The sequence below is a fragment of the Temnothorax curvispinosus genome, unplaced genomic scaffold (genome assembly GCF_003070985.1).
Source record: "Temnothorax curvispinosus isolate PA1 unplaced genomic scaffold, ASM307098v1 QBEX01016687.1, whole genome shotgun sequence".
NCBI lineage: Eukaryota > Metazoa > Arthropoda > Insecta > Hymenoptera > Formicidae > Temnothorax > Temnothorax curvispinosus.
The window spans coordinates 18,045-32,652 of NW_020226467.1; the positions used below are offsets into that span (position 1 = coordinate 18,045).

Consider the following 14,608-nt stretch of genomic DNA (forward strand, 5'->3'; position numbering starts at 1 on the left):
AACAAGTGACAATACCAGGCGGTATATATTCGTGGATGCAGCATGGGGTAATAAATTACACGATAAAAATTCCATGAATCCGTAAATGCGTTTGTATTTTATGCGTTTAAATTTAAATTGCTCTTGGATTAACAAAAATTTTTCAATATTTTTTTTCATATTTTAAATTCTAGACTAGTTAGATACGAAGAGCGTAAGATTCTTTATATAATGTATAAAATGCTTTCACGTCCACATATAAGAATTGTGTAATCGATAATGTCATTATTTTTTTACTCGCATATAATAAACTGCTAGATTGTTTAAATATAAATTTTTTTGTCTCAAAAATGCGTGATTTATATAGTAACATTTTTCGTATACTAATATATTAATAATAAAGTTTCTTATTATATAGAAATTTCTATTTCCATCGATACATGCCCTTACTTCTAACAAAGAAACCTTTAAGCTATGCAGTGATATAATAAAAAAAAAGATATAAATATTATACACATACTGCTATTCAGCGTTTTGTGGGTTACCATTTGTATTCAACAATCTTATATCCCAGACATAAATACATTATTATTACTCACCAAAATTACTGTAGAGAGAACAATTCTGTCAGATATCAAAATAGATCCATCTACCCTCTGTCCCCTCGAGTCGCCGAATTGAATTCACCGATTCCTCAAAAATATCGGGCTGCAGATCGATCAACTTCAAGGCTTTATTGGTCTTCGATAATTCCACTTATGTCGTTCTTACTGTATTCAAGACTATTCAAACAGAATTCTTCGAAGTCATGACGGGGCAGGATAACCGGAAGCCCTTTAAACGTCAAGCCCTTTCACTTTAAGGTCCTCGAACCGCGGAGTGAAAATATCCCCCGGTAAAGATTCAAAGTCCTAGAGAAACACACTCGTCAGCTGAGAATTTGCGATGGAAATCTCGTAGAGTCCCTCGGTAATAAAGTGACAGATCATAAAACGCGCGCGAGACACCAGATTAATTAATTCTTTGTTGATCTCATAAATGTTGCTTTGACTGGACAGTCTTTCGTAGTTCTTACAAAAATATTGAATTAAGAAAGTCCTCCCTTGACGTTATAAAACGCGGCGCACAGTTTCGGAGTAGATCCTCGAAAGTTTTGAAACTCTCTCCGGCCACGTGACCAAAAATCTACGCGACGCGAAAAAAAGTTTATTCCGTAACCTTGGAACACGATCCTCGAAAGCCGAAGCTGAAATTCTGTTAGGTCTTTTGTAGAAATTTTCGCAGATCGCTAAAGAATTCCTGATCCTCTCTGCGAGATGTCTGGAGATTCTTGAAAACTTGTCGGAGTTTTCAGTGGCTCTTGATAATGTCCCAAACACTTTCCAACTGCTCCACACGTCTCCAAAATTTCGAGATCTACTTCCCCACACAAAAACTTACGGACTTTCAAGCTTTTTACAAACTAATTCGCCATCTCGTAAACTTATCTTAAAAATCTGCAAGCTTTCTTATGTCTCCTTAAACTTTCGCGAGATATCTCAGACGCTCCGAGTTGCTTCCGGAGTGTTAGCAAAGTCCCGACTTATCTCGCAAACTTCTCCAAGGACTCTCAAGGATCCTGGGAGAATTCTGAGAATTCTCAGGTCACCCCGGGACATCCGAGGATTCCCTCAAACTTCCCTCGAACCAGTCGATCGCCGGAAAAGCGGAAAGGATGGATGTTGACGGCGATCAGTCACGTGGCTTTGATCTATCGATCGCAATCGATGCGTTACGATTTTTGCTGGCGTCCCTCGTCGACGGTGAGACGTCGTCGTCGTCCAGCGTCGGTGTTCGATCGCGGTACACGAAGCGGAGTGGCGCGATATCAGTACTACGTGGAGGCGAGGACGTCGCGACCCTAGGCAGACGCAAACTGACGACGCGGCGCTCGGTACCCGTTGCCGCGACGCCGCGCGTCGCGACGTCGGGCGTCCCGTCCGCCCGCGGCGACCTCTCGCACGCGCGAACCCGCCGCGCATATTCCGGAGCAGGGCAGAGCGGAGCGGAGCGGCGCGGCGCGACGCGCCGCGACGCATGCTGCGCGAGCAGTCGTGCGGAAGATGAGACGACGCGGAAGAAGCTGCGAAGGATGCACGCAACAGTTGTTCGAGCATCCTTAAATTCGAGGGTGCTCGTATTTGGCGCATACTCTCCGGCGCGAAGATGCTCGAATTCCACGAACACAAACTTTAAATTTCTCGTTGCCGAAGGGATTTTCTCGCGCGACGCGTTTATGTTCTGACGTTTCCCTCGATACTCAGCGGGATTCTTTTTTATGTCCGCGGCAATAAAAAAGCAATAATAACTGACAGTAAAAAACGAAAGATGTAAAGTGATATAAAGAGTAATGTGATCAAAATCACTTCTGTCATTTATCTTGTAGTTTTAAAAAGAATTCTTTTGACTACACTGTGAACTGCGATAAAATCAAGAGCTTAACGAAATTGATGATATTTATTGAGACTTAATATCTTCTTCAATTGTTTGTAATTTGAAAATTATAAATACGTCAATACTTTTATTCGGAAAGAATAGAATTAAAAATTGAATCTCGTTAAAATTGGCACTGCAAGAGATATTGTTATGAACATTTTTACATATCACTTTCCATCAAAACTGAGCAAATATGTAGCTTTACTTTTAGAGTACTGATAGCTGATGAAAATAAGATTAAATAAATGATCTGTACATGTAGCAAGACGTAACAAACGTTAACTGTCCCAATAACACGTCCATTTTTACAGATAAAAGTTAAATTGATATGATATACCGCTAGTAATCGATGTACGTATATATCTTCATATATGAAAATATTATTACATGAAGACGCGAATGCGAATTTGAAAATACCAAGAGTATCTATGTAAATTTGATTCTAAGGTTAATGTCCTCAAAATTCAGAACGTTCGAATCCAAAGATCCTACATAAGCTTCAGATATTTCCACATTTGAACGTTCCTAAATTAAAATTTCTACAAATGTTAGCGTTCCAAGCGAATTCCACGCGAAATCTAAATTACTCTAGACATTATATCTCGGTAAACTAAACTACTACGTAAATTGAAAAAAATTGCACGCGCAAAAATAACTCGTGCAAAAATATTCTAAGATTAACATGCCTGTAATTCCAAATATCGTTACTATTTGATTTGAGCCAATTTACTAAGTGCTACACACGCCGTGCGCCACGCTAATCACATAACGCTAAATTGCAACAACAATCTGCTAATACATCTGCGCACGCGATCGTCTCGCGGAGCCGATCCTGACACGCGTATCGCGTCTCGTGACTCGCGGATCACGGCAGGCGATCCGGCAAAGTTTCGTGTCCGGCCTGACAGTGCGGCTTTGAACATGCGCGCACGTTTCACGCGTACATGTGTGTCTGTGTGTGTGTGTGCGTGCGTATATGCATGTACGGCACGGTATAGTTTCACGTGTAACGGCGGGACGTCGACGTGAAACGAAACGCCGTGAGGCATGAGAACGGAATTCCCAACAGGAACATAAAGCCGCGGACGCCCCTTTTCCGGCGGCGTCTCGACGCCTGCCGACGCTCGCGTATACGTGCCACGTCACGTGGCCGACGCGCGAGATCCGGTCGACAACGCGCTGGGTGACGCGACTCATCGCGACGCATCGCGGCGACGCACCGCGCGAGACGAGAGGGTAGTCCTGAGAAAATATAGCGAAACGGCGCTTGACCGCGTCCAACCCAACCGCAAACGTGGTTCTGAATAGGGTTTGAGGTAAGCTTTTAAATGGAAACGAGAGAGTATAGAAAGAGAGAGAGAGAGAGAGAGAGAGAGAGAGAGAAACAGGTGGATAACCAGCGTACGAGAATAGGAGAATGCTCTTATGGATTTTGAAAGGATAATTGTGTATGCACGCAAGGCGAGAAGTAGAGGAGGCGGTTCGACAGGTGATTATTTCCCATATCAAATATCTTTTATTTTATTTTTTTTTATCGAATTGATGCAAAAGGTTTGTTTTTTTTTATTGGAGTTTATTTATTTTTCTCTGTTTATTGTTTTATTCTGTTTTTTACACTGTAAAACTTTTCATTTACGAATGAGCGTAACATGAGATATGCAATTGTTATCATTACATAAATTTTCAACTCATTTAAAAACATCGGAAATGTTTCGTACAATTCGGTACAATTATGTGCGATTTTCTTTAACTTTGACTTTTAAGTTCTTGGAATGTCCACCTGACAACTGTGTTTAATTAAGGGGTTCGGACGTAAAATCAGGTAACTGACATTTGCATAAATGTCTGTTACTCGAGTTTACCGGGTTTTACCTCAGAACCCCTCAATTAGTTACTCACTAATGGTTCCCGTCATCTTCGAAATAGTTCCCCATGTAGCAATACACTTAATGAGTTGGTGTTTTCTCCTGAAACAAGTTCGCAGTTATATATATTTTTTTTTTTAGGTTTGTTAACACGGACGTCATATTTCTCAAAAATGCAATTTAACAAGTATTTGAGAAATCGACACACCTTTAAAGCAGATTTTAAGTTTCAACGTAATCGAACGTAATAGAAAATTATATTCGACAAAAGGTACGATTTTTCCGAGATTATTTTTTTATTTTGACACAGATTTCTTTTAGTCGGGTTCATATCTGAAAATAGCGGATCGAGTTTTCGAATTTTCACAAATCTGTACGCGAATTCCCCTGGGATTCAGCCGTAGGTACGACCAGGAGTTATCGATTTTACGATCGCGACATTCGACAGCGGAAGAAAACAAAGAAAGTAACGAGGGTGACTTGGGAGAAGGTTGGGCGGCGAGGAGGCGGATGTGTTCACTTGTACGTGTGTATATGTATGTGTAGATGTGTGTACGCGCGGAGATGAGGGGGATAAAGAAATTGGTGTACAAGGGAACGGCCGTCGAAGTAAGTGGTACGGGCTCCGCAAGCGTAGCCCGTAACTTTGGCCTATCAGGAACATCTGCGAGGAAACTGTGCGCGGAACGAGCCAAAGTTACCTGCAATTGACAAATTTCCGATGGCTACTTCGTGGCTGTCGCCTTCGCGGCAATTAGTCGCGATGGACTTTGGAAACACTCGGCGCGTGACGTCGATCATGACTAATTGCCAGAAACAAGACAATGTGCTTGATAAGTCTCTTTCACTCCATCGCCCTTCGACCTTTCCCCCCCCCCCCCCGGGTCTTTTTCTTTCGTCCGCAAACTTGTTTGAATCGATGAGATCGGAGAAATTATTTTAACCACAGAAGAGTCAGAATCGTCGGTTGTTACAACCTGAATCAATTTTCTCGAACGTCTCGCACAACCTTCTTTATAATCAATTATTTGACCGTTCATTTTTTTTTTCTCGACATCGTCCATCTCTGTTAACGACAATAACATCGTAAAGGTGTTATTGAGTTATCTACATATTAATTAATAAAAGAAAAGTATTGAAAAGCGCATTTTAACTGGCGTCGTTCCTTCATTAATACCGTAAGGTGCGTCACATTAATATCGATCAGTTTTCTCAAAAGGGACTACGTCACATCAATATCAATTAACGCGGTAAGTAATAGAAGATCGCGTGCTGCGCCAGTCATTTGCTCGTCCTGCCGATATCCTCGCCCTGGTTAGCCTCCTGCTGCGATCATCAAGTCCTATTGGTCGTAAAACGAATGATCGATAACGTCCGCGCCACGCACAAGATAGGCATATTAGTATATGAATCGATAGCCAATAAAAAAAAGTAGTTTTAATCAAGCGACAAAATTGCAACGGCATCTTCGACTGAAGGACGATTATATTCCATAAATGTTCACACAAGCCTCCTTCCAAGTCATAAAAAGGATATAAAGAGTATAAGAATAGTTTCCTTTCAGTTATACACGTTCTTAAATTTATATGACGTCGATTTAGATTCGTTCTAAGACATCCCAAAATGATTATTTTAACGCGTTATATTTCAGTGACGAATTCTCTTTTGAGAAAAAAAAGTTTTCTTCTTCAACAAAGATACAATTTTTCTATGAAAGACGGATGGCAAAACCGTGTTCTGCGATTAATTTTATTTACGGGCTTCAACAAAAATTTTATTTGAGGCTTCGTGTTGTAAGAGGTATGTAATATCGAAAATTGAGAAGTTTACCCGAGGAAAAATTGACTCCATAGATAAAAATCTCACGCGAAACACCTGATGTGCCATTTATTTCTTTTTTCAAGCTGAAGGTTTCTCTCTTATTGTTTTAAAATGACGGATATAAGAATTGAAAGGAGGAACGGGCATATATATACACGTCTCGTTAAAACGGCGTTATCAGACTTCCAGATGCGGTCGAGAAAAGTGCATATTAGTGCGTTTCGGGAACAAGGGACGTCGGAAGAAGGCTGAGAAAGAGGCGGGGGAGGGAAAATGGGGTGAGAAGGGGTGGCCGGGGGGAGATCGCGCGAGCCATTTATCAAAAACACGTAACACCTATGCAAGAAAAATCGACGATGTTTTAGTCGGCGTGCTTATGACGCGGGAGATGGATGTACGAACCGAAACCTTGTACATTCTAAGGGGCGGCAAGAACATTATGTATTATACGCTCCTACGCCGTGCTTCCCTTGCTCTCTCTCTCTCTCTCTTACACCCCTACTTCTCCATCCGCGAAGTCCTTCGTGACGGAAGGGCGGCGCGTACCACCAACCGCCGCTTCTTTTGCTTGAATTCTCGAGAAAAAAGTGCGTAACTTCATGCAGGCTGCAAAAAGGGGATGTAATATCAGTGTGCAAGGGGCTAAAGATGTCTATACGCGAGAAGCAAGGGAATAAAATTATCAGACAGTTTATTCCGGCGTATTTCATACTCTTCTAAATCAGGAGAGGCTTTGTAAATTATAGAGCGAAGTGATATCCAATTCTGAAATCTTCAAAATACGGTCACACCTACGGCGCACGTCTCGTAAAAACTGTAATAATAATAGATTTTTATTTCCTTCCATATGTAGATTCTGTGAATGTCATTCAAAGATATGTCAGCCTTTTAATAGAAACAATAAAAGTTCAGCGGGTGTTGAATAAGTAACTGTTGGTTTTGTCTCGACCTGACCTGTCCTTTCAGCTTGACATTTGCGGGAAAATGTTATTTGCGATCTGTGATCGTGTCTTAAATACGGTGCAACCTCAAATACGCGATAATGAACTGAATGATAATTAGCTGTTGTTTAAAAAATCTTAAGAAACGGATAATGCACTTAAATCTAATAATATAAGCGTCATAATCATTTATCAAGTCTGGAATAATTATTTCGCGAAAGTATTTTAAAATGTTAAGCTATATGTTCATATAGACATATCATTAATCGGCGAGCAATTAACTTGAGAAAAAAGTTAAGGGTGGATGCACGTTGGCTTGAACAAGCTGAATCGGATGCGGCGGATGCTGCATAATAAAATGCGGCCACGTACTGATGGATCGCGATACCGGCGCATTAGTAGCCAGCAGTAAAGCTTAATGTTGATTGCGCAGAGTTTCGGGCAAGCCCGTAAAAATTCTGATTAACCCGCCAGACGTGACGGCATGTACCGTTCGAAGTAGACTCCGCGTGTAATAAAAATACACGAAAAAAAATAAATAAAAACCAGGGAAAAACAGAAAAGCAGCATATGAGGGTTTCATCCTCCTTCATGGAGGATCGGTCGGGAATGTATATATGCGTGCAATTGTGAAGAAGGGACATCGAGTTACTTTATATGCGCGGTATATCGCGTGCGACAAAACGATTTGCGGGTGAAGATCTTGCGACGATGTTGGATTCAATAAAGGAACGTATTCGAAAAATGCAGTTGCGCGTTTAAAGTACTCTTTCGGTCCCTAAGGAAGACTGTGGTTCTATGAAGGTGTTACAATGCGAACTCGTTCGGATATAATCGATCGATGAATATAAAGTCTAACAATAAGCTCAATCTATATAATACGCAAAGTCCAGAAATTCAAGATTAAAAAATACCATAATGGGAAAAGTTTGTGGAAAACTAAATAATGCAAATAGTGTTTCTATCTAGAATAGCAAGTTCGTAGATGGGTTCAAGATTTAGCCAGCCGTAGCGTATATTTAAGTAATCATCTCTTTCTCTCTTTCTCTCTATAGATATATTTACTAAAAATATTATAAAAATTAAAAACAAACTCCAGCTCTAGAGGAAAGAAAATGGCTGTTCTAGAAATATGATTCGTTAAACATACATATAAGATAGTTAAACATTTTTTTCATTTTTGTATATACTTTAGGCATATATACCGTTTGCTAAAATTCTAAACAACGAAGGAAATAAATGAGACAAGATATAGATATATTTATAATCCTTAATATCAAGAATATGATTATAAACGGTGATCTAGGGCGATATTTTATTGGTGCAGAACGAGTGTCGCCGTAGCGGCGCAGTATTGCTCGGATGTACGTAAAATTCGAGGGGGGAAAAAACCAGTCGAGTCGCGTCGTGCCGGATCGAGCATCCAGCATCCCGACATCTCGTGAGATCAGAACTTAAGGCAATTGCGCCTCGGCGCACTGATACAACAAAGGGCACCGTCTAACGCGGTTATACCTCGTAAGCGAAACTCTATTGCTATATCCCATCCTATATTGGCCGTCTCAGAGAGCCCACCTTCATCCATCCTCCGTCTTCTTCCCTCACTTCCGCGCCGTCCAACCTCCTTCAACCCTTATCGGTCTATTACTTCCTCTCTCTTTCCGCCGCTCCGTCTCTATCAATACCGACCTAATCTACTTTGCCGGCAAATAGTGTTCGCCTTCCCCAGACAATGTAACCCCCTAGAAACCACCCTCTTTCCTCCCCATCCCCGCACTTGTATCTGCTCGCTATAAGTCCGTGCTTCGTGGCCCCTCACCCCCCCTCCCCTCTCGATTTATCCGTAGAAAACGCGATCATCGCGCGCGTCCGCCCGAATTAATTTGGATTGTTTAGAGATTGTTTTGGGGGCGCGAGTAATTTTCTACGACGCGGGAAGTGAGAGGGAGATAATCCCAAGTGCGATAACCCGGAACGGAGTAATGAATTGATCGTTCGCTTACTCACCATAATTCCTATATAAGCGATTATTGTTTACCGAATTTAAAATTGAGGAAATTATCATAATTTGACGGAGATATAAATTTAAGAGAAAATATATTAAAAATCTAATTTGCGCCCTCCCGAAAGTCTGATTAATGATATCCAGTCGGAAGACGGTGACAAAATCGAGGGAGAGATTCATCTCTGGTATAATTTTTTATGAACCACGCTTCATGTACCCCATAACAATTAAAAATATTATAAAAGATCGCAAATGATTGAAAAGATACACGTCGTAAATTGCAATCGCAAGCTACATTAATTCAAATATCGAATCTTTATCATCGATCTTGAGAAGTAAATAACGATATGCGTCAATAAGACAGAAATAAATAGATAAGACAATTTTTTCCGATCATCAGCGTAATATTAATTTGCGAATCGGTTGTTATTTATAATAATTTAATAATTTAATGTTATTAAAAAGCACATTTTATAATCTCTTCCTCTTCCTGTCTATTATCGACAAAAATGTATTGCAAAGAATATCATCTAGTTTTGTGGAGTTGTTTTGATTAAACCGAGTCGTTCCGTTGTTACGCCATTCAAGAACGCGTGGCCATCATACGTGCGCCCAGCTAGTCGTGCAATGTCGATTATTCATTACTCTGTTCATTTATTTAATGAAAGTGTTAAATGATCTTACATAATATAGAAAGAGAGAGAGAGAGAGAGAAGCGGGTGGCTGGTAATGCCGCGGGTTTCCGTCACGGGCGAACAAACAGTGCCCGCCGACTCAGCCAGCCCGTTGTTTTACGTGCCATCGGCGATTCCGCGGTTGAAACGCACCGGTCCCTGTTCCGCACACGCCGTGTCGCGTCGCGTCGCCTCGCCTCGCGTCCTGGCAAACGAGCCCGCCCGGCTCGCTCGCTCGTATTGCTTGTAATTTAGTAATGAATACGTACATACGTACCGCGCGCACACGTGAAGTGTGCGGGGCCGCTGATATGTAGACGCGTAACATCTGGCGGCCTATGAAATGCAGGCACGGCTGAACGAACGGCCTGCAGCTGAACGTTACGACCGACGAGAGTTATGAGCCCCGACTCAATCTCCGGTCCGCGTCCGATATAATTGCGATACTAAAGCTCCGGCACAAGCTCCGATAAAGCGCGTAAATCGCGCGTTTTTCCCCCCCGCCACGATGTGCGGTCACATCATCGACATCGATGATGATATGGTGATAATGATGGAGCTTTGTGTCAATTGAAATTTTTCGCGAAAGAGCAAGAAGCATAGGAAACCGTTTCTTTTGCAGCTATATTATATATTGAGAACATTATCGCGACCGTATGGGTGGAAAATTGCGCTTTCCTACAAAATTGAAGGATGGTATAAAGTTCTCATTATTAAGTCTAAGAATAACTCGTAATGAGGGCTTTACAAAACGTTATTAATAGCTTGTGATTATTAAATCGATTAGCGTAAAGCTGTTATTTGTCAAGCAAAAATTACATTGACTCTTGTGTTTGAAAAATGAAACGATGATCCTTCGCTCAAACCACTCAAACTACTCCGCGTTTAATCTCCTTCTCTCCCTTCATGGAATTAGCATTTATTAACCGAACTCAGTGTTTGTATTCTTCACGCACACGTGGTCCTTTTTTAGATACACATCGCACCGGAATTTCAGCAACTTGCTTTGTTTTGTCTGTGACAAAGTTCAATATATCATCATTGTGTTATTGCGTGTAATTTGCAATGCAAACTCGCTCTAGCATATTAATCGCGCTTAAATTGTTCTTTCCTTGGCCGTGCCGCTCATACATATGAATATGATCGAAAAAAACTCAGTTAAATACGTTACAAATATCGTTTGTCATACTAATTCGTGATCGCTTGTAGGATCGCTATCGACATACGTTAGGATGCGTGGAAAAATGTAGTCGTGGCATGGCGCAAATGCAGCAACATACGTATTACCGTGCTGTGAGTAAATCCAAACATCGTGAACAAGCACACAAATATATCGCGATCATTGCGTTACCTTAATTGAGGTATCGCAACGATCGCTTGACACTCCATTTTGTACTCCCCGCGGATGCGCGCGGTTATTCCACCGTTGCACCGCATTTGTAAAATAAATATAAACATTATATATTATGGAAATCAACTTCATTAAAAACTTCATCAAACTTCATCAAACTGTGATAGAATATTTACATAAGAATATATAGCTCACATATATAATTCATCGACATGGGATCGAACGTACCGGGAAAAGAATTGTCGAAATTTTAAAAACATTTCCAGATAGTACCATTTATGTTCAGCATATTATGCATATTTTGCAATTTTTTAATAGATACAAATAATCCATAGAAAAATGTATATATAATTTAAAAAAATGATAATTATGGATATTGAAGGGTAATAAGAGATGAAATAACACGCACAAAAGTCTTGAGATATGTGTATATGTATATACATAATTCAATATAATTTATATCTATGACCATTTAATATAGTAAATCAAAGTTTATTATATTTATGATATACTTTTATACTCGCCAAGCACCTTGCGATTCTTCGATTGCGGATCTCAAGTGCAAAGGGAAGATGAAATTGTCGATAATCTCGATGATTTCCATTTTTTTAAGAAAAAAATGGATTGCCCAAATTTTTATTAAACAAACACAGACCAGGAAGAAACTGCAAAAAAAACACAGAAAACGCGATTTGTCTAATAAATTTTTTCAACGACTGCTTCTATTATTTATTAAAAAATCATAATGCAGAATCTACTTAAATTTTCAGGCAAATCATTACAAAGTACGGATTTAATCAATAATAAAAATAGATGCTGTCAAAAAATTGTTGTTATTGCTAAAAGAATACTTGTCGATTTAAAATAAAAGTACATAATTGCTAATAATAGTAATATATTTTTACAATTTATATTTTAAGTACATATAGATTAGTTAAGCGTTTTACTTTTGCATAAATTATTTGCTTAAAATTTTTAACGAATATAGAGAGACAAAACAAATATAGAGAGAAAATATATCATACATATTATCGTTTGATATATAGTAATTAAATTTCAACAAATGTTTCAAAAATATCTCTTTCTAAGCATGATATTGTATAATAGCACCAGCGTCTATTTTTAACGTTTGAAATAGCGAATAACAATTTTGTATTTTTATAAAAAACATCGGTCATCTAAAATAAGATTTAAAAAAAAACTAGCACGATTCACATTTCGTATAGATTTTAAATATTTTATGAACTAGACTTTTCGTACAAGCCTATAAAAATTATTATCTAAAGTAGTATATCCATGGAAATTTTACATAATTATTATACCTGATTCCTATCGTTTCAATAAATGTCCTCAAATAATTACACTTAGATTAAGATCGTTTCGTCGGTCTCTTTGAATCTGCAGACGGTTCTCGTTTACTAAGTCCCGTGTCTGAAACAATAATGTTAAATACAACATACTTTTCATATAAATAATTAATACCCTAGTATTCTAAAATTTTCTTGGAAATTTGTTATTTTACATAGATGAGATATATAAAATTGTATCTATATATAAACCCTTATAAATATATGTGTCAACTGTCATTATATCGTCAACATACTCATTTTTACATAAGAAATCACTATTTTATATATCAAATTATTCTTGTTCTGTATATAATCTATTTACCATTTGCTATGGCAGCTACATCATCCGCATCCAATGTCTCATACTGCAATAAAGCTTCTGCTAGCAGTTTGTGTTCTTTCATGTGCGTTTTTAAAATTGCTTTTGCACGTTCATATGATTCCTGTAAAACGAATATTAGAAAGACGATTTGATTATAAAAAGGAGAGTTATAATTAATATAAAACAAGACGGTTTAGTTGATTGTGAAAAGAAGAGTTATAATTTCTTTATAATTAATAATTCTGTTTTACTAAAATGATTAACAAAATTTTATCGTATTGAAAACAAAGAAAAAATCTTTTCTCATTAGCTCGCATTTTTAATACAAAAACGTTAAATTTACCTGTAAAAGCCGTTTTATTTCATTGTCGATGAGCTCGGCCGTGCTTGGCGCGTACGTGATGCTGTTACCGAAAAGCTTCTTATTCTCCACTATTGACCTGAATCCCACCTTCTCCGACATTCCGAAAATCTTTACCATCATCTCCGCTTTCTTTGTCGCCTCCTGCAAAGAGAAAACAAAATACGTATCTCCCCATTTACCTTAATTTATATTCCTAAAATTTCCTTGGACAAACAAATAAAATAATTTTTATCAAACTGGACAATATAATAGCATATAAAAATTAAAAATTAATAAAGTATACATTTTATAAAATATAAATTTTTTTCTTTTTTTATACGATACATTTTGAAAGTTTGGTAAGGCTTCACAAATCATAAATAATAAAATTAAAAAAAGAATTGTGCTATAAAATGAAATTCGAAATATCGCAAAATATAATCATACCTCTAAGTCGGAAGCAGCTCCTGTCGTCACTTTTTCCGGCCCAAATACTAATTCTTCTGCAGCTCTGCCACCCATGATAGCATCCATATCGGCTAACAGTTGTGACTTTGTGACGTGATAAACATCCTTCTCACGCATATAGGAAGTCTAAGACAAAAATTATATAATTTATAGATTAAAAAATACAAAATCGCGCGAGCATAATTTATAAAAAAATCTAAACTCAATTACGTATATAAAATTATAAACAATTTCAATAGTCATAAAAATCATCGTATATAAACACAAATTATATATAAAAAAGATTTTTAGGAGACGAAATAATGAAAAAAAATGATTAATTAGTCGGGATATTTTATGAGATAATCAAACTAAAAGATAAGTTAGTTATATACATGGCCTAACGATGCTCCCCGTGGCACAATGGTGACTTTATGAAGCGGCGTAGCATCTTTCGTGTAAAATGCTACTAGAGCATGCCCTGCTTCGTGGTATGCTGTGAGACGATTGACTTCTTCATCGTGTAACCTTAGCTTGCCCTCTGGACCCATCAATACTTTATCTCTAGCATACTCTAAGTGCTTCATAGTGACGTAGTCTGCTTCATCAATTGCTGCACGCAATGCAGCTTGGTTTACCTGTAATATTATAACAAAAAACTCAATTTATCATACATATTTGTTTCCAAAATCAAATGGATAAAGAAATTTAAATTTTAATAGCCCACTTTAAAAGTACTAAACTATGTTATGTTAAAAAAAAAATGAATCGCAAACTAATCGAAGACTTCGTAATTCAAGGTAACACGACATAATTAAAGCTACATAATAATTTTTCTTACCATGTTTTCGAGATCGGCTCCAGTGAATCCTGTAGTACAGCGTGCTAAATAAGCTGTATCTACTTCATGTGTTAATATTTTGGATAAGTAGAGGTCTAATATCTCTTTACGACCCAAATAGTCAGGCTTATTAACATAAATCTCAACATCGAAACGGCCAGGACGCATTAGCGCTTTGTCAAGATCTTTGCGTCT

General features: G+C 38.3%; 1 protein-coding gene across 1 annotated transcript in view; it reads right to left on the minus strand.

Moving 5' to 3' along the window:
* Nucleotides 1–11,520: 11,520 nt before the first annotated feature.
* Nucleotides 11,521–14,608, minus strand: part of LOC112466901 (ATP-dependent zinc metalloprotease YME1 homolog) — a 6,000-nt gene continuing 2,912 nt past the window's right edge. The window contains exons 8-14 of the mRNA XM_025035249.1: nucleotides 14,414–14,606; nucleotides 13,968–14,210; nucleotides 13,573–13,719; nucleotides 13,126–13,287; nucleotides 12,783–12,903; nucleotides 12,434–12,542; nucleotides 11,521–11,776 (exon numbers count right to left, since the gene is read on the minus strand). Of these exons, the coding sequence (XP_024891017.1) occupies nucleotides 12,481–12,542; nucleotides 12,783–12,903; nucleotides 13,126–13,287; nucleotides 13,573–13,719; nucleotides 13,968–14,210; nucleotides 14,414–14,606 (928 nt within the window). The 3' untranslated portion in view covers nucleotides 11,521–11,776; nucleotides 12,434–12,480. The remainder of the gene's footprint in view (nucleotides 11,777–12,433; nucleotides 12,543–12,782; nucleotides 12,904–13,125; nucleotides 13,288–13,572; nucleotides 13,720–13,967; nucleotides 14,211–14,413; nucleotides 14,607–14,608) is intronic.